The following is a 24,341-nucleotide window of genomic DNA, read 5'->3' as shown; positions in this document are numbered from 1 at the left end:
GAATTGAATTTCAAAGCTACAAAGAAGGGCTTGTATCTCAGACTTGGAGGGGGGGTCTCAAGAATTCTTGGAGGCTCAACAAAATGTCCACAGAAGGCAAAGCACTGCGCTTGCAGAATCATTAATCCATTTGGAAAATGCACTTTGCCCAGACAAATAAGAAGTGACAAGTGACTGATGGAGTAGAAGTTTGTGTAGGCTTTTTCTATATTCTTAACCATAAAGAAGCTGGTAGATGAACATATGATTTTATTGGATGAAAACAAAGTGAACCTAACTCTAGACCCTTCTTTGAAAAGATAGTTTCATTTAAAACTAAGGTGCACCTGTCTGGCTCAGTCCATAGAGCATGGGACTCTTCATCTCAGGGTTGCGAGTTTGAGACCCATATTGGGTGTGGGGCCAACTTAAAATTTAAAAATAAATAAATAAAACAAAATAAAATAAAGCTAAATGGGATTCTTGCGAAGTACAAAATATTTAGAACAAATCACAGATTCCTGATTTCCAAAGAGAGATAATGTGTCCAAGAATTATGAGACGGGGTGCCTGGGTGGCTCAGTCATTAAGCGTCTGCCTTTGGCTCAGGGCGTGATCCCGGCGTTCTGGGATCGAGCCCCGCATCAGGCTCCTCCGCTGGGAGCCTGCTTCTTCCTCTCCCACTCCCCCTGCTTGTGTTCCCTCTCTTGCTGGCTGTCTCTCTCTCTCTCTCAAATAAATAAATAAAATCTTGAAAAAAAAATTATGAGAGAGAGACAGAAGGAAGGAAGCAAAGGAGAAAGGGAGGGAGGAAGTAAAAACAGCTCAGCTATCTGAAATTCTACTTTTTTCAGACTTTATGGTCAGAATGTCATGTTTCTACCCTGTGTGTGTTTTCATGTTCCCATCTAGCTGTCCTGGCTGAAAGCAACCCCACACTAGATTTATCAAACCTTTCTAGACTTTCCTCCCCCATCTCCCTATTCTTGTCTCACACACAAGATGCCCAAGGAGGAAATAAATGGCCTTAAACACATTTGTAGCCATTAATTTTTTAAAAAGTAATTTGTTTCTTTAGGGCCAGCAAAGTAAAGCAGTAGTTCTAGAGATCTCGAAGTGAGATACTGATTTGGTGAACATGTTGCCTGACCCAAAAAAAGTCAGGACACATGGTCTGACTGCTCAAATAGGAGAAACGGAAATAACTATTTGAAGATAGAATGTCCAAAAAAGAAAATTCACCTCAGTTATTGGTCTAAAAGAGGCTGGGAGAACTTAAAGCCCATCCACAGATAAAATGTAATTGTTCTCCCTGGCAAGAAGAAAATGTTTCATCATAGCAACAGAAATAGCTAGAAAGAAAACTACAATAGGGCATCATTCTGGGACTTCTTCTTGGCCCCATTAGTAAACAAACCACTTAGACTAGGGAAGAAAGAGTTACCAGCCAGAACAGTATCTGTAAGAACTTATCCAGAAATGATATGATGTCTGGTATTTGCTTCTAAATAATACAGGAGAGAAAGGAGTGTGTGAGGGTCCTGAGGAAGCCGAGTGGCCTTGGGCTGATAACTGTTGCATCTAGGGATGGGTATGTGGGGATTCATTATACTAGAATCTCCATATTAGATATTTAAATTTTTCTGTAATAAAAATTAAAAAAGCACAACAAAGAAAGACATTCTAGGCATGACAGACTCTTTGTTTCTGAGGTCACCTGGCTATTTTTAAGGTCTTCGAAAAAACTTTATCCACATGGGCGTGGATTATTGCCAAGCACAAGTGTAAGGGGAGAGAAAAATAAGGACTGATTCACACATTTATTTCACCCTTGTAGAGGAGCCCCGATCATCTACTCTGTAAATGTGTAGCTGAGGACAGCTCCCAAAACGGATAGGAAAAATAAAATAAAATATATCTAAGTTTTAAAAATAAAGTATATCCAAGTAGCTTGGACCTGATGGTGTTTTCCTGCCTTTTAAGGTAATATGGGAGAGTTGTTTTGGCTTTTTCGTGACATCCTGTGGAGGCCTGCTGAAACACTTCAGGAGATAACAGATTGTTCCCTTTTACAAATATGCCGGGAGAAGAGAAAACCTTTACTTAAATGTTCCATGCCTTTCAGGGGATATGCGGACTCCCTCCATACATTGATAGCATGTATGAATTTGTTTTGTGGGAAAGCATCTTGCCCTATTTTTACATGTTGGAATACTCGGCCAAATTTTCTATAAAAATTACCTGCATTGGGATTAACCTTTCTAATTTTGCAGATTTGGTCATCCAATTCAACAATGTAAATGGTTTGACAGCCTTTGTTATTGTGTCCTGAAAAAGGCAATGAATAATGAGCTCCTAGGGTGTCACTGGGGGTTATTCACACTTGCTAATGATTAACCACCCATGGCTCCTGGACTGCAAAGCCAGACTTAAAGGCCCCAAATACAACTTCAAACTCCTATTTTAGATCCCTGCTTATTTTTATATAGGATCTAAAAATCCCCTCTAACTCAAACCAGAATGAAACCGCAATGTCCAATAAATGGGGACTGGTACATAAATTATATCCCCAGTTGCAATGGACTATTATTTAGTCATTAAAAATGACAATGGTAGATGTACCTTACATGAAATGTTAAAAGAAGTTCTTAAGAGAGAAGGAAAATAATACAGGTCAGAAACTCAGACCTACATAAGGGAAGAGCACAGAAGAAGGAGTAAGCGAAGGTGAAATAAAATGATGTAGGCCCCCTGCAGCATCACATTTTTATATAATCATAATTAGGTTACTTATAATCATGTATGTATGAAGATGCTTGCCCAGGACAGAGCCCTGAGCAACACCGGTGATAGTAATAATCACCACACCCCCTTCTCACCCACCTGCCTATGATGGGGTACTTGCCTCTGTAACTCTCTCTCTTTTCTCGGGCTTGTACAAAAAAGTACAAGATGAAAAAAGTAAAAGCCCCTTTATCATGTATCTTATTCACTTCCTTTTCTTCCTTCGAAAGTAGCCATTGTGAGTACTTCCTAGAGTTAATATTTCTTGAGTTTCATTCCAAAAAACATAGGCATAAAATATTTTACACAAAAGGGATAATTGTTCTGTACCTCACTTAAAAAAAACCTTATCAATATATATTATTAACCACTATATTATTAACCTTATCAATATATATTATTAACCAGTCTAATTTACTTTTTTGTTGTAACGACTGCTACATTAAGTTTGCATGTTTTGCTTTTTTTTTGGTTAACTGCCTATCTACAGACTTTGCCCAACTTTTTAAATACAGAGTTCTTTCCTATGGTCTGTGTGAGTTCTTCATAAATGAGTTAAACCGGTCTTATGCCTGACAATATGCTGCAAGTATTTTTTTCCCATTTTCTTTACTTTTGGAAAATTCATGGTGTTTTTCCTCAAACATAAGTTCTTTGAAAACACAAAATGTTTATAAATGTTTATATCTCTTATTGTCTCCTGATCATATTTATGTCTTCTTCCAGAACAGGTTGTGTCCACATTGGCACTACTTGCCCCGTGGGCCGGGTAACCGTTGCTGCGGTCCGTCTGGTTACAGTAGAACGCTTAGCGGCATCCCCGGCCTCTATCCACTAGATGCCAGTAGCATCCCCCTCCTCTCCAGCTGTGCTCACCAAAAATGTTTCCAGACACTGTCAAATGTCCCCTGGGAGGAAAAATTGCCACACACACTCTGCCTGGAGAGCCACTGCTCTAGAACATGGGTAGGTGCCTTTGTAAATTACTTTAACATTTTAATCTTTATTTTATTTATTTATTTATTTGATTTTTTTTAAAAGATTTTATTTTTACTGATCTCCACAGCCAACACGAGGCTCGAACCCACAGCCCCAAGATCAAGAGTCACATGCTCCATTGACTGAGCCAGTCAGGCCCCCCACACTTTAATCTTTGATTCAGGTGAATTTCATTTTTGTTGAAGAGGTGAGATTGAGATCCAGCTTTGTTTTTTAACTAAAAGTAGTCAATTGTCCCAATTCAATTTATCCCTGATCTGAAAAGACAACTTTGCCACAATCTAAATCTCTATTTATATTCTAATGTCTTTCATTGTTCTTTCTCTCTTCCTTTTTTCTCAGTACAAAACTTTTACATTTTAATTATTATCACTTCTAAATATACTTTGGGGCACCTGGCTGGCTCAGTCCATGGGGCATGCAGCCCTTGACGTTCGATCCCCACGTTGGGTGGAGAGATTACTTAAAAATAAAATCTTTAAAAAAAAGAATGTACTTTGATACTTGGAGGGGCTTCCCCTGCCCTCTTTTCATCCCCAACTCTACTCTCAGAATCTCCCTGCCTATTGTGAGCTCCCTAATTTTGATGAACTATGTCAATTTTTAAAAATCCTGTTGGTATTTTATTGGAAATTGCTTTCAATTTAAAGATTGATTTGGGGAAAATAAACATCTTTATGCCTTCACTATTGAATCTTGCTAGAAAGAATAAATTATATCTTTTACTTTACTTAAGTCTTCCTTTATGTCCCTCAGTAGGGTTTTAAAGTTCCTTCATAAAACTTGCACATATTTCTTGTTAAATTTATTCCTAGATATTTCATCATTTTATTGCTATTATGAATGGATCCTCCACAGTGTTGGGAAGAGGTAATGGTGATAAATGGAAACACGCGAATGAATTAACCCTTTGACAGAAAGAGGAGAAAGGGAATAAGTCAAAAACGGGTATGGTATTCTGAAAGTCTTATTCTTACTGTGTAAGTATGGTATTTATTCCAAATGATACATATTTTTTAAAAATGGACACGGCACCTCCCTGCATTCATCATAGGTTCACCTAACCTTGTTCCTTCAATATTAATTCACTGTTTGTGAACTAATAGTTCTTTGTCAGCTGAGCAAAAGTAGCCTGCTTCTAACTTACCCTTCTAAAAAAAGAACATGAAAACAACCAATATAATAGAATATTTGGCACAAGTCATGAATCAGGAAAAAGAAGAATTAAAAATTGCCAATAAATATATTAAAATGTGCATACCTTCTCAAACAAAGAAATGTGACCCTTAGAAAAATTAGGTGCCATTTACATGCCCAGGTGATTGACAAATATGAAATTGATTGTTAATATGTGGTATTAGCCAGGGAGTAGAGAAAGAGGATTTCTCACATACTTTTGGTGGGATTTTAAATAGATAAGATGATTTAGAGGGCCATTTGGCAAGATCTATGAAAATTCTGAACACACATACCTTTGACCCAGCCATTCCATTTCCCAGGTACCCTACAAATGTACTCAAGCCCCCCAAAATCTGTATATTCTGAGACACACTAGTTTCCAATCAGGAGGCACTCCTTTGATTTGGACGGTGAGCCCACGTTCGCTCAATGCTTAAGCATTTCAAATATAATTGGACTATCTTTTTGTGCTTAGTTACAAACTAGAAACTAAATACTCATCACTAAGCAAATTGTTACATAAGTGAAAAAAGCAAATTGCAGAATATCATTATTGTGTGGATCACTAACTAGGGGGCAGAGTGACAGGACAAATTATTTAACCTCCCCAGACTCCGACGACTTCATTTGTCAGATGGGGTGGTAGTAACAAGGAATACTTCTTAGGGTTGTTTTCAGGAATAAGTAAGACTAAGCAAGTGAAGTGTTTGGACACTGCATGCTGTATTTAACAAATGATTGTATTCTTTTTATTAATGATTCTTACACTCTCATTTTATCTTCTTTTCTTTTTTCTTTCTTTCTCTCTCTCTCTTTTTTTAAGTAAGCTCTATACCCAACGTGGGGCTTGAACTCACGACCCTAAGATCAGGAGTTGCATAGTCTACCAACTGAGCCAGCCAGGCACACCCCCTTACAGTCTTATTTACATGCATTATTTTGTTTAATAAATATTTATCGAGTATCTATGATGTGTGAGTCATTGTGCTAAGTGCATGAAGATTTAATAATGATCATACCTTTTAGTAGGGGAGTCAAAGGAAAATAAGTTAACAAATAAGCAAAATAATTAAAAATTGTGGCTATGGAAGAAATAAAGGGTTGAGCTAGACCCATGATTCTCAACCAGGGGTAATCCCTGCTGTTCCCCCCCCACCCCCCACGACCACCCCGCCATTTCCATCCCCTCTGGAGAACATCTGGCAACGTCTAAAGATGTTTTTTATTTGTCACAACTTGGTAGGGAGGGCAATACTGGCGAGTACTGGTTAGCAGTCAAGGATGCTTAATAATGCACAGGACAGCCCCCAAAACAAAGAGTTAGCCCCAAATGTTAACAGGGCTGCGGTGGAGAAACCCTGAGCTAGATGGTGGCAGTGGGGGGCGGGGGGTGTACCTGAATTTAGGTCAAGAGGTCACAGAGCCTCCTCTGGGGTGACATTTAGGCCAAATTTTGACTAATGAAAAAGAGCCAGACTTGCAGCAAGTGGTGTGGGTCCATCCTGGGTGCAGGCAATGTGACAACAACAAATAACAATGAAAAATCCTTTACATTAGTGTGTAGTATACATATGCCCCTATGGAGAGTGAAGGGGGCGATTAAGAGATCTTTCATGTTTCACTGGGTATGGCTGTCTTGTTGAATTTTGGAAAAGAGCTTTTTATTTATTTATTTATTTATTTATTTTAATTTAAAAATGGGGAAGGCGTGGGGAGTACAAAAGGCAGGCAGGTTGGAAGACAGCATCTTGTAAAACTACAGGTAGAGCTCAGAGAAGAGGGAGATCTTAGAGCATGCCCCACTGTTCAGGACGCCCTGGTGTATCATCTGTGGTTAGTCTCTGCTCTCCACCACCTTCCACATCCAAGGGACCTTCCCCCAAAGAATGACAGAGATCACCTAATTTAAAGCCAAATATCTGTGTCCAATACTTGGTTTTATATCTTTTAGTTTTGTTATATTTGATGTGTTATTTATCTTGATTTTAAGGGGGAAAAATAACCCACCTTACAGTTTGTGTATTAAATGAGGTAATTTATTTATTTATTTATTTATTATTTTTTTAAAAGATTTTATTTATTTATTCGACAGAGATAGAGACAGCCAGCGAAAGAGGGAACACAAGCAGGGGGAGGGAGAGGAAGAAGCAGGCTCATAGTGGAGGAGCCCGATGTGGGGCTCGATCCCATAACGCTGGGATCACACCCTGAGCCGAAGGCAGATGCCCAACCGCCGTGCCACCCAGGCGCCCCTAAATGAGGTAATTTAAATAGTGTTTCATAAACTGGAAAACACAACATAGATACACACTATGGAGAATAAAAGGGGAAAGGCTGTGCTCAACTAATCATTTTCTTGCTCTGTTCCCTTGATTCCAAACCCCCTCTAGGTAGAGAGTGAAGAGGACTGGACTAGAGACAGGCAGAGCCTGGGAAAGGAAGTGCAGGCCAGGAGGAAAGTGAACACAAACAAAAGTAGTAGCACCAGTTACATTATTCATGCAACTAAGAGGAGGAGGGTAATCCTGACGGGCTGGATAAACTCGCCAGAAGATGGCTGTTTCAGACCAGGCCCTTGGAAAAACGATGGCCAGGCTCTCCTCACGCAGCCCAAGACCCTCTGACCTGAGATGTAACAAGACGATTATGGAATGCCCGAGCAGTGTTTGGAGCCCTGCAGTCTGTGTATTTTAGAATAGTGCCTGTACCCCAGAGACTAGAAGCAAAAGGGGTCCAGCCACTGCGTGAGTCATCATTCTTGGTGTAAGGAAATCATGCTCAATCAAGGGTTGTCCAGTAGGTGAATGAAACAAATACGTTCTCCTATCACCTGACAGACTTGCCATATATATATATAAACTGCACGTATGGACACACTGTCCTGGCTCGTTTGCCTTTCTATGTTTCTTGTTGAATTTTTGCCTTTGGTAGGGTTTGCAGGCTGTGAAAAGTAACTTACACAACTTTGTGTCTTCTCTTGGCCTTGAGGCAGCTTCAGAAGATGAGACCAAATGGAACTATGTGTGCCTAGAGGGAAAAAAATACATAATGGTGAAAAATGTGTATCAGCAGCCTTCTCCAGCATCAAGCACCTTCTCAATTGTACTCACACGATTTTCCAATTTAACATTCATATGAATTCAGCAAATAATATGCGGCAAAAGCGAATCCACAGCATTTCTTTTAGCACTGAAGGAAACTCAAAAGTCATTAGAGAGGCCCTGCCTGGGACATTAAGGGACTGACAAAGCCAGCACTGAAACTTGTTTTTCCACCTTGAGAAAAGCAAATAAACAAAAAATATCCTGAGCAATTGCTGGTTTTTCGAGCCCACTCTCCCGGTTGTTTTTCTTCCCTGTGCTACGCAGACTCCAGGCACTTTCTTCCCAGAATGCAACAACAATCCAAAGCTCCAAACAACTTTGGGACCAGCCTTGGGTGGGGGTGGAGGTGGGAGAATCTGCTGGAGAGCAACCCCACAGAATGCTGCCCGTGTGCCTCTTAGGTGCAACTCGCCAGATTTAATAACAGCTTTTGATAGGATTCGCTCGAGCAAAAGGTGAGCATTGGCCAGATCAAGCCGGCCCTCCAGTAAGAGAGTTTAAAGTTCGACTTTTTTCCCTCCTTGCAATTTGAAAGAGGCTTTTAATTCTCCCCGCCCCTCCCCCTTTCCCTGTAAAGTTTGTTTTCTAACTATAAAGTCGCTTCAACTCTCGGTTTCCATCCCGGTTGCCTGAGAATCGCAGTAATTAGTCAAGTTCACTTAGACGAAGAAAAAGATACCTTTGTGTACCTATTGAGAGCCACCGCGTGGCGAAGGATAACCACGCAGAAGGAAACATTTTTGTCTCGGGCTTCGGTAAACGGGCAGGGGGAGGGTTAAGCCGACCCGAAGGCGTGTTTTGTTGAGTGGCTTCGAAAGCGGCCGAGGCAGCCGAAGCAGCCGAAGCAGCTTTCGAAGTTAGCAAACAAAGCGTCTCCCCAGTAACCGCCCGGTTCCAGACGAGGCTCCTGCCACTCAGACCGCGGAGTCGCAGCGTCGGCCGGCCCCCGGCTCCTCCTCCCTGCGTCTCTCCTCCCTCCTCCCAGTTCCCCAACGGATACGAGCCACCAATCCCAGCAACAAACAACCCTTCAAACGCGAGAACGCCGCGGCCCTCTAACGGGCGGCCCCCCACCCTCTCCCCGCCCCACATCTGTCCTGCACTCGGGTGCAGCAGCTGATTCATCTCCAGCCAGGCCCTGGGAAGGAACTGCGCTCCAGCAAGTTGCAGGGTAGCTTCCAGCCTGGTGGTTTCCCCTAGGACCATGTTTCCCCCCCTTTGCCGTTTTAGATGTGTGTTCTCTTAGGTGCCGAGCAGTCGGCAAACCACAGAAGAAAAAAAATCGTAAGGTTGCTGCCTTCTTAGAATGACGCTTTTTTCCTTGTTTTTTCATTTAAAGTCCTGTAATTGGTAAAACCACCCAAGCTTTGTAAACTCTGGCCTTAATTCACTCTCGAAGCGGGGGTGTCTTTTTTTGGGAGGGAGAGTGGGTGGGAGGCTGGCTTTAATTTTCAGTGTAATCCTAAAACAGAGGCTCCAAAGTCTAGTTAGTCATCGTTTGGCTGCCTTAGTCCTCCTCGGGTTTAACCTTATTTCCACGGAGCTTTTCCTGCCGGCTTCTCCATCGAGGTTACAAAACAAAAACAGCACAGAGCCGAAACAGGAGGCCGACTCGGGCGATGACGTCTCTACTAGGCTTATTTACGGTTTGGCTTTTTTTTTTTTTTAAGTGATGGGGAAAGTCTCAACAGTGACATGCGACAGTTCGTTTACTTCAAAACATCGGGACACACAACGCGAAAACTAGACCCAGCGGAGAGGGCGGGGAGGGGGCAGGCGTTTCTTGAAATCGGCCAAACAGCATCTGGTCTTTTAAAAGGGTAATCTCATCAAGAACTCCTGTTGGAGCCCTAACTCTCAACCAAAATAAACCAACGGGAACATGTGTTTACTCTATGGCTAGTTTCTGTTTGAAATACCCGAGGGGAGAAGGGGTCCTCTAACAGGGCTTAAGTCCTAAAAGTACTGTTTACCGAAACAGATGAGTAGACCCAGTGTGGTCGCCCCCTTTCCTTAAAGGCGGCAGCTGCCTGGGTCGAAGTGTGGGGGTTTCAGGCAGAGTTTTTGTAGTGGGGCGGGCGCGCGCCCGGACAGTCCCCAGGCTGAGACTTTTTAAAGAGCATGTGAGCATGACAAGTGTCTGTCCGCAACGTGTTAGATTTTGAAACTGCCTTGCAATCCAGTCCGGAACTCACAGCTTTAGCCCGGGGTAACAGACATTTGCCTGGGGTGTCTGTGTCTCACTCTCCTCCCCCAACCGCCCCCACCCACCCACCGCCGTCGCCGTTGGAAGGAAGATCCCCGGGAGGAGCAGGGTGCGACGCACCGCGCCCGCGTGTCAATGGCAGCCGCGCATTCTGGAAGAAGTTGGTTCTTGTCCTGAATACTTTTCCTACAGTGCCCCGCCCCTTGAATCAGAAGCAGCTGTCTTCTCCTGAGGCTAGAGCCGGGACGGTGGCGTTTGGGGCAGCTGTCAAAAACGAGAGGGGAGCCTTTTCTTCCCTGGGGTGGAAGAGGGGGCAGCCTTTTTCCATCTGTTGCAATTTCCTAACCAAACGCACCCTCGTCAGCCCGAGGAAGAAAGGCCCAAAAGAGAACCCCGGGCGCCCGGCTGGTGTCGCCGCCGCCGCGGAGAGAGGGATGCGGGCGGCGTGCGCGCAGCAGCGTGGAAGGATCGGGTTTCTGGGCTCAGCCGCCCCCACGAGTGACGGGTGACAGCGGCCAGGGAGGCGCGGAGTGAGTGAGGCAGCGCGGCCCGAGCTCTTGCGGGCGGCTGGGGGCGGAGGCAGGACCTCCTGTACCTTCCCTCTTCGCCTCTCTCACTCTGACAGCGCCGAGGTACGCCGAGCAGGAGCGGGGAACAAAGGAGAGGAGTGGGGAGGGGAGCGAGTTGGGCGAGGGAGAGTCCCCAGCCGGCTGCCAGAAGATCCCGGTCGGAGGAAGCCCAAGTGTCACTCGAATTCCACCCTAGGAGCGGGCGCCTGGGACCCGAGCGCCTTGATTAGCAATAACGGCTGGAGCGCGTCCTACAAGTTTCGGGAGAGTCGGCCGGGAAGGAGGACAATCGCGTGCCCCCTTCGCCCTCGCTCCTGGCCCCTCGAGACCCCAGCATCGCCTCGCGCTGGAAGGGGAGCTCCAGAATGAAAAGCAAGAAAGGTAAGGCTTGGCGGGCTATGCCCGCCGTGGGCGCGGGTCCCGGGGAAACGTGCTCGCCGGGCCCCGCCGGGATTGGGGCGAGAGTGACTTGGTGGACTTTTCAGCCCGGGGCTCTCAGGCAGGAACCGAGGCAGTTCTCTTTGTTGAGGCTGCGTCTGAAATGGCAGTTGCTGTTTTCCTTCTAGACACAACACGAGGGGCTGTTGTGGGGAGACGGGCCTCTCCACGCTGCTGGCACGTTGTCAAGAAACACGCTCAGCGCCTTGTTTGTGCGCCTCCAAGTTTCATTGTCTCAGCCGACACCCCACGCTCCGCGGAGCCGCCGCGTGGCTTCTCGCTGGTTCTCGCGCGCGGAGGTGTGGGCCCGGGTCGTGGGGACCCCCGCCCCGGTTCTCTCGGCCGGGACCGCGGAGCGGCAGCGCCTTTGTCTGAAAGTTGGGTTCCCGGGCCCCCCACTCCCTCCCAGCTGGGCCCGGACACTCTCTGCGCTGGGGATGGGGTGTTTTCACAATCGAGGGAATGCGACTGTGGCCCCCAAAGCGCCCTAGGGTGTCGGTAGCCTTGGAAAACTAGACTTTCAAAAACTCACAGCCTCTAAAAGTTTTCCCACGATGAATTTGGGGCACGATGAAGAGTTAAAACTGAGGGTGGGCAGCTTAAAGCGGCGTGTAGTCAGAATGAGTCCAAGTGTGACAAGCAGGCTTGGTTGTAAGGGCACAGAGTGAGTCTGTCATTGTTTCCACGAAGCGTTCTGGAAGCTTTACAACTAAAACTTGCCGTCAGTCTGGTTTAAAAACAAAATACACAGAAAAAAAAAAAAAGTCCATTGCCACGAAAGGTCAAAGAATGTTAACTCCCCTTTGAAGTTAACTTTTGAGTCCCTGACTGGGAGGTACCCCGAACGTTCCGTGGTGAGCCAGAGTTGGCTTTTCTGTTGTGATTTATGTGGAGTGGTTCAAAACAGAAGTTAATCGCTCAGGGAAGCCAGCGCGGGGGCGGGGGGGGGCTGCTGCGCATGCCCAGGAGCGTCCCGGAGTTTTTGTAACTCCACATTCTTTCAGACTCGTCCTGCGGATACAGTCAAAACCCAGTATTGTTAGTGGGGCAGCCCTTCAACCCAAGAGGGTTCCTTTGGCCACGTTTTCACCTTGGAGTTCTGTTGCTTTCATTCTGGGCTGGTGGCTTCAAAACACGCGGAAATTCTCAACCCATGCTTTCCCAGCGAGAGTAAAATTAAATGTCAAAACCCGGGGCATTCATAGTAGTTGGTGGTAGGACTCCCAGCGAACCCTCCCAAGGGACAGTGAGAACGTTGAGGGCTTCGAAGTTCGGATGTTTAACGGGACTCGGTAACAAACGCGCGCGGGAAGCGCCCGGGGTGGCGTCTGGAAGGCTGTGTCACCTCGACAGGGACTGACGGGTCTGGATCCTTACTGGAAGGCGTTCTCCCTCTCCTGGTGGAACTGACGGGGATCAGTTGGGGGGTTTGTTTTCGTAGAGTGGTTCTTGGGAGGCTAAAGCAAAGCTGGGTTTCCGCCGGGGGGCGGGCTCCCCCCATTGTTCGGGCTCGGGTGGGGAGGGTGCATGTCAGCCTCGCAGGTCCTCCCCCGCAGCCCCTCGGGTACGCCCCCCCCCCGGCTCTCCTCTTCCCTGGAGCCCCCCTCGAGTACCCCCCGGTCTCCCTCGCCCCTCCCACCCCCCCCAGCCGAGGAACTAGGCTGGGACCCGCCGGCCGCGGGGTGGGAATATTCGGGGTCGGCGGCCCCGGGCGCGCCGGGTAAGGTCCTGCTACCGAGCGCAGTCTCATGGAAACAATGAAAGGTGTGACGTGTTGGGAAACTTTGCGACTGGTTCACAGCTTGTGCGGGGGAGCCGAGACTGCTGAGATTGCCCAGTTTCTTTCCCTTTTTAGGTTTTCCCGGCAAATCCTATTGAGGGTGGGCAGACCTCTCAGAGTGTTGAGATGCACAGCATCGTTTCTAGTTTCTTGTAATCTGAAACTCCTGAAGTCCTCTAGTCGTGCAGTTTGGAGGGACTGATTTCAGTTGAGGCTGAGAAACTCGCAAGAACAAAAGCCTCCCTGGCTGTCCTCCCTCCCGGGCTCCACCCTCTCCTCTGGTCCTCCTGCGTCCTGCCTCCCCGCCCCTTTCCTAAAACTACCTTGGAGGGGGCCCGCGTTCCGGGGCTACTCAGCCAGGAGCCGGGAAGAAATCTGTCCTGCCTGGCTTGGTGGAATTGTTTCATAAAAGTCTGTGAAAATCTTTTCAAGTTTTCTTGAAAGCAAAAGCCCTTTAAACTCCGTTGCAGGGCCCGAGATTTGGTAAGCCTGGTTTGTGATAATACTGTCTCGTCTTTAGAAAGCTGAGGTTAGCAAGAAGATACCACCCCGGGAATGCCTTCAAAAACAAGCAAAGAAGATTCAGTGAGGAAAATGCCCGATGTCTTTTTGCTCCTAGTCTCTGACAATTTGGAATTCTTGCTTTAGAACAAGCGTACCTTGGAGTTTGTGCCTGGGGTGTTAACCACGATTCCCGTGGCATCTCCTGAGATACTCTAATCAAGAAACTTGTTACGTTAGGTTTCCTTTTTCCTAATTGTATACTTAAACTTTTCCTTCCATTATTACTATTTCTAGATCCTTTTCTGGCCTCTTCGAGATATTTTGAAAAGTCCCAACTTCACAACCACAATCTCTGGCCTTCCCTCGCCAGCCCCAACCCCAGTTCCTATTAAGAAAAGATTGATTTTTCGAGCTGTGGGATCCATAGGCCATCTTGTGGCTTTCTAAACATTTCCTTGTATGTGGATGGAGTAAAAGAGGCTTGTGATCCCCCTCCCCCACCACCACATTTTTTAAAGTGTAAGCAGAGCAGGACCTTTGGAAACAAGTGGTAACTGGGAAACTTTTCAAAAGCTCTGTTACAATAGGAAATGAGTAACGTGGAAAAGTCTTTTTGTTTTTCCAAGCTGAGCCACAATCCGGAGGGAGAGTTTTAATGAAAACAGTCCTGACAGCAGCAAACGTGGGTTACTGCAGTGAAGCGTCAGCTGGTGTGGCCAAGGAACTTGAAGCCTTGACTTCCTGTTACTTCAGCTTTTGTGCACGTATTGGAAATATTTGTTAAGAGGTCCAGAGGCCTGGCATTCATTTATTTAAATGAACTGAGAACAGAGTCAAGTCCCACTGCAGTTCAGTGTTGCTTAACTGAAACCCACTTTTGTGTGTCACCAACGTATTCTGAAAGATCAGGCTTCTTGTCAAACTAAGCAAGCAGATCAAAGGGCAGGCTTCAGGGGTTTTTTGTTTGTCTCAAACTCTGTTATTATCAACTTACAGTTGGGAATTCACTGTTCACTGAGGAAATGTTCACACTTTTCTAGTTGAAAAGGGGGGAGGGGGAATTAGAGCCTCGAGAAGAATGTCTGGCTTTTCAGACGTTGAAGAGTTTAAACAAATCACTTTATTCAAATTTGCCTTAGTCATTCAATAAGTTGACACATTTTTTAAAAGTTAGATTTCTTTATCAAAGTACATGGAAAACAGGAACTCATTTCTAATTTCTTAAGGTAGTCTGTTAATTTTACCCAAATTTCAACATAGGTTTTAAAGGTTTCTCATCTTTTCTACAGTGAAAGCAGTTTCAGTTTTAAATGTGCCCCCTTTTTTTTTAAACTTTTTTTTTTTTTTAAGCAGTTTAATGAAATCTTCTGGGAAAGGAAACATCAAATACATGGCGGTTAAAACTTAGGAAGGATTCTTGTGCGGTTTATTGATGGCTGTTTGTCAAGCCTTGAGCTAAAGTGAATTTGCAAGATCAGCCTACCCTTTTGTTAGAACTTGCTTTACTTTGCCTTTGGAAGGTTCTGCCTTTTCTGTGGACACTCCTTCCTGCACCATCTGCCCCCTGCAGTCCAAAACTAAAAATGTGTCCCCAAGTCAAGTCAGAGTCAGTTAACTGTGAGCTAGTTCATCAGCAAATCTTGGAAATGAGTAGCTTTTTTAGTGTTAAAATGCTTTAAAAGGATGGATTTTAAAAAATTTTTTTAATGTATCGAATGACTTATCACTATGTGGAATATTTCTGTTTTTATTTTTTATCAAAGTAAACCACTCTGAATTGCATCAACAAAGTTAAGAACTTTCAGTTTTCTTTCAATTTCATGTTTTCTTTATATAGAAATACTGGTATTTTCAAGCATGTGATAGTTTGTAATTCATTTACATTTTAAACATTCTAGATTGTCTTCAAAATAGAGAATGTATTTCTTTAGTCATTCAGAGTTGCCAGTTGTCCTTTTGAAAGGGGGGAGGGTTCATAGCATTTGTAATTTAAATTTTTTAAAGTTCAAAATTATGTTTAAATGTTAAAGGGGCCAAGTCTGAATTTTTGTTGACCCCAGTCTGTTATATGTGATGTAAATATTCTCTATGGCTGTGAATTCTTAAGATTTCTGGTGGGATTAAAGTACTTACTGACAAAAGAGTTTCCTCTGGGGAGTGCATATTCGGTTTTCTTTGTCATGTAATAATTTAAGACTGAACTCTACTTCTTGGTATGTAGTATTCTAGATTCTGATTAAACTGCCAGTTGAAATTTATCGAAACTTAGAAAGTTTATTCAGTATTAGCATCTTTTGACCTCTTACTCAAGTACTAGGAGCAGAAAAGTATTTTTGTGTAACAAAACTGAAAACTTCAGTGACTTTGTGTTTAGTAAAAATGACCAGGGCTGCCCATTAAAAGTAGGTGTCTAGTTTAAATAAATGTAGGTAGCAGTGAAAAAGAAAGAGCCATGGAGTTGGCAGAAAAACCTGACATACGTTTTACCTTTAGAATACTGACTGGGTTGGGGCACATTGGTGGCTCCGTTGGTTAAATGTCAGACTCTTGATCGCCGCTCAGGTCCTGATCTCAGGGTCGTGAGTTCAAGACCGTCTTTGGGCTCCACACTGGGTGTGGTGCCTACTTAAAAAAAAAAAAAATTAACTGGGTTAAGTGTGTGATTTTTTCCTCCTTATTTAAGTGAGAAAAAATGTATGACTCTGCCCTTTCATTTCCAACTTTCAGTGGAAGAAGGGGGCAGGGTAGCATTTAAAATTTAGGACCCTCGGATGTTTTTCCTAAGTTAGCAGTGAACTCAAAGAGAAGGTTGTTAGATAGAGTCCATCTGCTGTAGCACCTTTCCTGTTTCCCACGTGACAAACTACTCACTTTGGGTGCAGCGTTGCCTCCCCTGCCGCACTAGACTTTTCTGAGCATCACTCAAAAGGAATGTGGGAAGTTAAATTCTACAGGAGAGAGGGTATGAAAGGGCTTCTGACAATTCGTTGAGAATCCATAACGTGCCACTGGTCAGATGACCCTTGAGACTTTGACATGTGCTCTGATATGTCAAGAGAGAAAACACTGGTCCTTCGCGTGGCGCTCAGGAGTTAAGACAGTATGGTTGCACGCTGAATGGGCAGAAGAGATAAGCTTTGCTTTAGTTTCTCCCCTGATAAAAGTGGCTGATGACCGGCCTTTGTCCTTCACCAGGTGTTGTTGTGGCATCGGGCAGTGAGACGGAGGATGATGACAACATGGACATCCCCCTGGACCTCTCGTCCTCTGCTAGTGCAGGCAAGAGAAGGCGGAGGGGCAACCTGCCCAAGGAATCTGTTCAGATTCTCCGCGACTGGCTGTATGAGCACCGATACAATGCCTACCCCTCAGAGCAAGAAAAAGCATTACTGTCCCAACAAACACACCTGTCTACACTACAGGTAAGGAAAAAGAACACAAAGCGTATGCACGGGGTGGTTTCTTTTCCTTTCCAGAGACATTTTATAGCATTCCTGTTTATCAAATCATTAAATGCCTCCGCACTCAAAAAAAAAAAAAGAATATTTTTCTCTTGTAATCTTTTTAGTACTAAAAGCTAAATAACTGGCTATTTAGAGAAACAGAAACACTTGACAGTCATCTGTCAAATAGCATTTCCTTTAATGCCTCAAAGAGCCTTCTTTTATGCACCAAACATAAAGAGAAGGTTAAATCTTCCTCTATTGCCCAGGAAACTGGTTTGATATTTAAACAAGGACAGACTTCAGTGAGGTAATTCATGTTATGTCTGTTGACATAGTCATTTGAACTGGGAAAAATCAGTAACTGGGAGGAGTGGCACCTTCATACAGGAAAAGTTTTCCTGTAGTTGATTAACTTAAATGCTGGAGCAGTAGGTAATAGGTTAATATGGGGGAGCATTAAAGGGTGAATTTCCCTCCCTAAAATCGTTTTCAGACATTTGAGAATTTTTATCCTTTTCTTCCTCCTGAAAAGGCTTAAGGATGATGAGATAAAAAAGGGGGGGGGATTTGTAATAGAAGAGGAGGTTTATGGCAGGAAATAGCTCTTTCTTGGCTGAGCTCAAATACCTTGAAATAACTTTGGAAGTTCCGATAAGCCTTTTCATGCCTTCTTTACTGCAAAGGGAGAGATCAATTAGGCATCCCGCGGAAGGTTCTCAGAACGTGTTTGCCGAGTGTGAAAGCATACCCGTATGATTTCAGGTCTGTAACTGGTTCATCAACGCCCGCCGCAGGCTCCTCCCAGACATGCTGAGAAAAGATGGCAAAGATCCAAATCAGTTCACAATTTCCCGCCGTGGGGCCAAGATTTCTGAAGCGAGCTCTGTGGAGTCAGCCATGGGCATCAAAAACTTCATACCGGCTTTGGAGGAGAGCCCGTTTCATTCCTGTACAGCTGGACCAAACCCAGCCCTCGGGAGGCCCCTGTCCCCCAAGCCGTCGTCCCCGGGATCAATACTGGCTCGTCCGTCAGTGATTTGTCATACCACTGTGACTGCATTGAAAGACGTGCCTTTCTCTCTGTGCCAGCCGGTTGGTGTGGGACAAAACACAGACATACAGCAGATAGCAGCCGGCAGCTTTACAGACACCTCCCTCCTGTACCCCGAGGACACGTGTAAATCCGGACCAAGTTCAAATCCACAGAGTGGTCTTTTCAACACTCCTCCCCCTACTCCGCCGGACCTCAACCAGGATTTCAGTGGATTTCAACTTCTAGTGGATGTTGCACTCAAACGGGCGGCGGAGATGGAGCTTCAGGCTAAACTTACAGCTTAACCCATGGTCAAGAGCAAAAGTTTCCACAGGTGGTGTTAGGATTGCCGGGGTGATGGCAAGAGACGGACCGCATTATTTTATATATTTTTTTATTAATATTTGCACATGGGATTGCTAAAGTGAAGCTTCCTGTTACTGAGATGTCTTCAATGGAATACAGTCATTCCAAGAACTAGAAACTCAAAAGCTACTGTAGAAACAAAGGGTTTTCTTTTTTAAATGTTTCTTGGTAGATTATTCATAATGTGAGATGGTTCCCAAGATCATGTGATTTTTTTTCCTCTCTCTCTCTCTCTCTCCCCTTCCCTTTTTTTGTTGTTTTTCCCCCCCAGACTGTGCAATACTTAGAGAACCTATAGCATCTTCTCATTCCCATGTGGAACAGGATGCCCACATACTGTCTAATTAATAAATTTTCAATTTTTTTTCCAAACAAGTATGAATCTAGTTGATTGATGCCTTTTTTTTTCCATGATGTAATAAAGTATTTTCTTTAAAATTTACTGTAATGCAGAGTATTTTGTTGAGGGAGGCACTTAAAAATGAGTAGGAATATAGCACCCAATGAGCAGGAAGTTGGGGGTAGGGTGGAGTGTGAGTTAGGGGGGTGTCACAGGCTCTTTGAAGAACCGTGGACAACAAGCCGGTAGGTATAAACAGGATGTGTGATATTTACTCTTGATAGGAGGCATAAGCAGGCCCTTAAATCTTGACTTAAAACTGCATGACAGATTGAAACGATTCATTCCATCAGTGTTTAGCTAACCACTAAATCCCTTGGTGATCTCTCCTGCATATTTTAAGACATGGCCAATGTTGAAAAAAAGTCTCAAAGCACCTGATTAGGGCTTAAGTTTTCAGAAGTAAACAACAACCCGAGGTTCTGTCTGTATTTCCCTCCTTCACATCGCCCTTTAAAATAACCTTTATCAAGTGCTACAGTTAGGTTAGGCCTCTACATTCAAATACGGCGTGAATTTGTACAGAAATCACCTCTTAAAACATCTTAAAACATTTCCTAAAGTGATTAAAACAGTGGGGTTCTGTCTGCCATGGGATTGTTCATGTATTAGGTTTATTTTCTAAGGTCATAGTGGGTGAAACTGGTGCCATGCACAAGTGGAGTTTGTTGGGATAGACAAAGACTTAGGAAGCCAGGATAGCCAGAAGGGAATTGGTGGTGTTCCTTTCACTTACATGGTTGACCAGATTTGTCACATGCCACAAAACCATTCTTTGTAGTCATGCTTAGTGTGAGGTTTCTTTGTTATTACAGTCCTGTTCTTTCCAGCCCTGTTGCAGCTAGGAGATGGCTGACTTTGAAGGGAGCATCAGAGCTTCAGGACTGTTAAAGAATGTAGAAAAATTCTTTCAAAGTTGTCTAATTTTGTAAACTTAGAAGAAAGTGCCTACTGTAGAAAGAGCTAAACTCAAAGACTTGGTACATCGAAAAGCAACACTGATAAGTAAATCGAAGAAGTGGAGGTGGAGTAAGTGAGATAAAGGTGGGGTAAAGGTGGGCTTTAGCCTGTGACGGGTGTAGCTTTGCAGGGCATCTCAAACACGGGGCTGGCCCCACCTCAGAGTCACAGAAGTAGGTACAAAGCAGAAAACGTTGACTAAAAGGAAAGCATATCAAATATAAGTGAAATAAACAGAGATGACTAAGACTCATTACCTGCTCCAATAGCTAGATCAAAGACTGAAATTCTTTGAGGAGAGATAAGGGGGACCAGCACATCCTGAAAGGCTTTCCTTGTTAAGATGTTTGATTAATCATACTAGCAGGGAAAGAGAAGGAACCATATGAGTGATTGAAAAAAATGTCAAGGGTCAAATGAAGCCCAAAGGTTTAAAAACGGAGAGTCTTCCAAAATTGCCTGGTTTTTTTTTTTTTCCCCTCTTGGGTTTGATATAGGTCCTTGTTGATGATAATTGGTATGTAATAAACATAAGCCATTAAAAAATATAGGTAAATATAATTGGAACACCAAATGTAAAAGACCATGTAACTATCCATATTGAAGCCAAATATAAATGAATTTTGTGTGTAGTATTTACAAGATCTCTTTTCATTAACCTATTTTTAGCTATTTGTGTGTTTGTGTTTAAAGTTCATCCCTTTTAGATAGGATACTGTTGCATCTTTCTTTTTCATCTAGCCTAACAATCTCTGCCTTTTACTTGGTGTATGTACTTGATTTATATTTAATATAATTTTTTGTTCACTTTTTTAACTTTTAGTTTCAATTCCAGTTAACAAACAGTGTTATATATACTTAATATAATTTTTGATATGTGTCTTTATGGTTTTTTCTTTGTTCCTCTACTGCCTTTCAGGTTAATTGAATATTTTTAGCGTTTCATTTTAATTTTTCTATAGGCTTATGAACTATACTTCTTTAAGAAAATGGTTGTTCTAGGGATTATAAGATACATCTTTAATTTACCACAATCTATTTAGGGTTAATATGTTTTTTAAAGAATTTGTTTTTTAAGATTTTATTTATTTATTTGACAGCACAAGCACGGGGAGTGGCAGGCAGAGGGAGAGAGAAGCAGACTCCCCGTTGAGCAGGGAGCCCAACATGGGGCTTCATCCCAGAACCCTGGGATCATGACCCAAGCAGATGCTTAACCAACTGAGCCACACAGGCACCCCTAGGGTTAATGTTATACAACTTCATACAAAATATGGAACCTTGCAACAGCATAGTTCATTCACTCCTCCCTTTGTTTTGTATATATATTATAACTATACATAATAAATCTAGCCTCAATGGTATTATTTTTGTTTTAAACAAGCCCATGACTCTTTAAAAATTAAGAGAAAAGAAAATGTATATATAGTCCTTTATTTTTGTTAAATATTTATCACTTCTGGTGCCCTCATTCCTTCTTGTGAATTGAAATGACATGTTATTTCTCTTCAGCTTAAAGAATTTCCTTGAGAATTACTCAGGCTTGCCAGTGACAAATCATCTGTTTTTGTTCATTGAAAATGACTTTTATTTTACTTTCATCCGTGAAGGACAAGTTCACTAAAGATAGAATTACGGGTTGATGGTTTTTGCTTTTTGTTTTTTCCATCACTAAAGGCAATTGTTTTCTGGCTTCCATTGTTTGGGATTAGACATCAGTTGTCTCATTGTTCTCTTGTATGTAATGTCTTTCTCTGGCTCTTTTACCTTTGGATTTTAGCAGTTCAAATATGATTTGCTTAGGTATTGTTTTCTTTGTACTTGTCCTGCTTGGGGTTGAACTTACTGCACTGTAAATTGATGTTTTGTTTTTTAACCAAACTTGAGAAATTTTGACCATTTAAATTTTGTTTTCTGCTTTCTTCTCTTTAGAACTTCAGTAGATTTATATTAGATCATCTGACATTGTCTTATATGTCTCCAGGCTCTGTTTTTCTTCAATCTTGTTTCTTTTTATTTTTCAAGTTGGATAATTTGTATTAAGTAATTTTTTAAAAAAGATTTTATTTATTTACTTGAGGGGCGCCTGGGTGGCACAGTCGTTAAGCATCTGCCTTCGGCTCAGGGTGTGATCCCGGTGTTCTGGGATCGAGCCCCACATCAGGCTCCTCCTCTGGAAGCCTGCTTCTTCCTCTCCCACTACCCCTGCTTGTGTTCTCTCTCTCACTGGCTGTTAAAAAAAGATTTCATTTGTTTACTTGAGAGAGCATGAGCTGGGGTGGGGGGCAGAGGGAGAGGGAGAAGCAGACCCTCTGCTGAGCAGGGAGCCCGACCTGGGGCTCGATCCCAGACGCTGAGATCATGACCTGAGCCAAAGGCAGACACTTAACTGACTGAGCCACCCAGGTGCCCCTGTATTATGTAATTTTTAATTCACCAACTCCTCTGCTGTCTCTGATAATGCTGTTGAGCCCATCCAGTGAGTTTTCATCCAGTTATTGAATTTTTTTTTTTTTAAAGATTTTTTAATTTCTTTATTCGACAGAAATAGAGACAGCCAGCGAGAGAGGGAACACAAGCAGGGGGAGTGGGAGAGGAAGAAGCAGGCTCATAGAGGAAGAGCCTGATGTGGGGCTCGATCCCATAACGCCGGGATCACGCCCTGAGCCGAAGGCAGACGCCCAACCGCTGTGCCACCCAGGTGCCCCTGTATTATGTAATTTTTAATTCACCAACTCCTCTGCTGTCTCTGATAATGCTGTTGAGCCCATCCAGTGAGTTTTCATCCAGTTATTGAATTTTTTTTTTTTTAAAGATTTTTTAATTTCTTTATTCGACAGAAATAGAGACAGCCAGCGAGAGAGGGAACACAAGCAGGGGGAGTGGGAGAGGAAGAAGCAGGCTCATAGAGGAAGAGCCTGATGTGGGGCTCGATCCCATAACGCCGGGATCACGCCCTGAGCCGAAGGCAGACGCCCAACCGCTGTNCTGAGCCAAAGGCAGACACTTAACTGACTGAGCCACCCAGGTGCCCCTGTATTATGTAATTTTTAATTCACCAACTCCTCTGCTGTCTCTGATAATGCTGTTGAGCCCATCCAGTGAGTTTTCATCCAGTTATTGAATTTTTTACATGTATCATTCCCACCTGGTTCTTTTTAAAGAAATTTCTATTTCTCTGTTGAGATTTCCTCATCAGTTTATTAATTTCAAGTATATTTTTATAAGCTATTTATAATATTTAAAGTATTTATCTGTTAATTAACATGTCATAATCAGTCAGTTTGACTGCACTTTGCTTCGGGGAGGGTCACATTGTTTTTTTTGCTTCTCCTAGTGATTTTTTTACTGTATGTTGGGCATTATAGATGATATCTTAATAAGGATTCTGGATTCTGCTACATTCTTCTGAAGAGTGTTATTTTTGTTCCAGCAGGCAGTTCATTTGGCTGGACTGAAACTTCAAAATCTGTCTTCCCTGTGGTAAATAGTAGCTCAAATGTCTGACCAGTTTTTTCAGTTTCCAGCTGTTGCCTTTTAGTGGGCCCACTAGGATCTCCCTGCACGAGAGGACCAAGGATTTGGACAGAGTTTAGATTCAGAGTTTGAGGTTTGCTCCTCCGCTGCTGCTCCCTCCTTTGCAGGATTCCCCTCCTGACTTTCCATCTGCTCTGCCAACTCCAGCTCTGTCCTTAGTATCCCAGGTCCCTGAGGCTGCACCCCCTCTAGTGAAGAAGGAAGAGAGCCCTCAGGCATTGAGCCACAACTTGCACATCTTATTCCTTGAAGTTCCCTTTTTTTAACGGTAAACAACCCTCCAGTTTCTACCTGCTGCTGGTCACTCTCCAAGCCTCCAATTAGCTTTTGTTTAATTTTTTTTGTTCACATTTTGTTATTATGCGTAGGGAAGTAGTCTGAAAAAAAATGACTGCACCATTACTAGAAACTGGAATTTTATTTACTATAGTTACTTTTAAATGCTAAATCATGAGTTCTCAAATTTATCTGCACTTTGGAATCACCTGGAAACCTTAAAAAAACCAAAAACGGGTCACCTGGGTGGCTCAGTCAGTTAAACTTCTGCCTTCAGCTCAGGTCATGATCTCAGGGTCCTGTCATTGAGTCCCACATTGGGCTCTCTGCTCAGTGGGGAATCTGCTTGTCCCCCTCACACTTGCCCTGTGCTTCCCCTCCCCCACCCATCTATCTCTCTCAAATAAATAAATAAATAAAATTTTAAAAAAAGGAAAAACAAACCCAAAACAAAAACCTGTTGCATGGCTTATTAGCCAGTTTCTCTACATAATTTGAACACTAGGAGTTCTCTTTCCATACCTTAAAAAAAAATTGTTCTTTTGCTTTTTGTTGAGGTATTAGATAATTTTTGTAAGAAATATAATTTGGGGGGCGCCTGGGTGGCACAGCGGTTGAGCGTCTGCCTTCGGCTCAGGGTGTGATCCCGGCGTTGTGGGATGGAGCCCCACATCAGGCTCCTCTGCTATGAGCCTGCTTCTTCCTCTCCCACTGCCCCTGCTTGTGTTCCCTCTCTCACTGGCTGTCTCTATCTCTGTCAAATAAATAAATAAATAAATAA

General features: G+C 43.5%; 2 protein-coding genes across 4 annotated transcripts in view; one reads left to right on the top strand and one right to left on the bottom strand.

Annotated features, from left to right (window-relative positions):
• Positions 1 to 10,001, bottom strand: part of LOC117795952 — a 77,015-nt gene extending 67,014 nt beyond the window's left edge. The window contains exons 1-2 of one of the 3 annotated variants that reach the window (XM_034642230.1): positions 8,735 to 10,001; positions 7,901 to 7,968 (exon numbers count right to left, since the gene is read on the bottom strand). In XM_034642230.1, coding sequence (XP_034498121.1) covers positions 7,901 to 7,968; positions 8,735 to 9,251 — 585 coding nt within the window. In that variant the 5' untranslated portion in view covers positions 9,252 to 10,001. Of the gene's footprint in view, positions 1 to 7,176; positions 7,969 to 8,724 lie in introns of those variants that run through there. The other 2 variants (XM_034642231.1, XM_034642229.1) reach the window with 2 other exon arrangements.
• An 846-nt stretch (positions 10,002 to 10,847) lies between these two features.
• TGIF1 (TGFB induced factor homeobox 1) lies at positions 10,848 to 18,825 on the top strand. Its single transcript, XM_002927547.4, has 3 exons — positions 10,848 to 11,201; positions 16,738 to 16,964; positions 17,751 to 18,825. Exons 1-3 carry the CDS (start codon positions 11,186 to 11,188, stop codon positions 18,324 to 18,326), a joined length of 819 nt encoding a protein of 272 aa, XP_002927593.1. The 5' UTR covers positions 10,848 to 11,185; the 3' UTR covers positions 18,327 to 18,825.
• The last annotated feature ends 5,516 nt before the right edge of the window (positions 18,826 to 24,341 follow it).

This window comes from Ailuropoda melanoleuca, chromosome 14 (genome assembly GCF_002007445.2).
Source record: "Ailuropoda melanoleuca isolate Jingjing chromosome 14, ASM200744v2, whole genome shotgun sequence".
Classification (NCBI taxonomy): Eukaryota; Metazoa; Chordata; class Mammalia; order Carnivora; family Ursidae; genus Ailuropoda; species Ailuropoda melanoleuca.
This window is presented reverse-complemented; position numbering and strand designations above follow the sequence as displayed.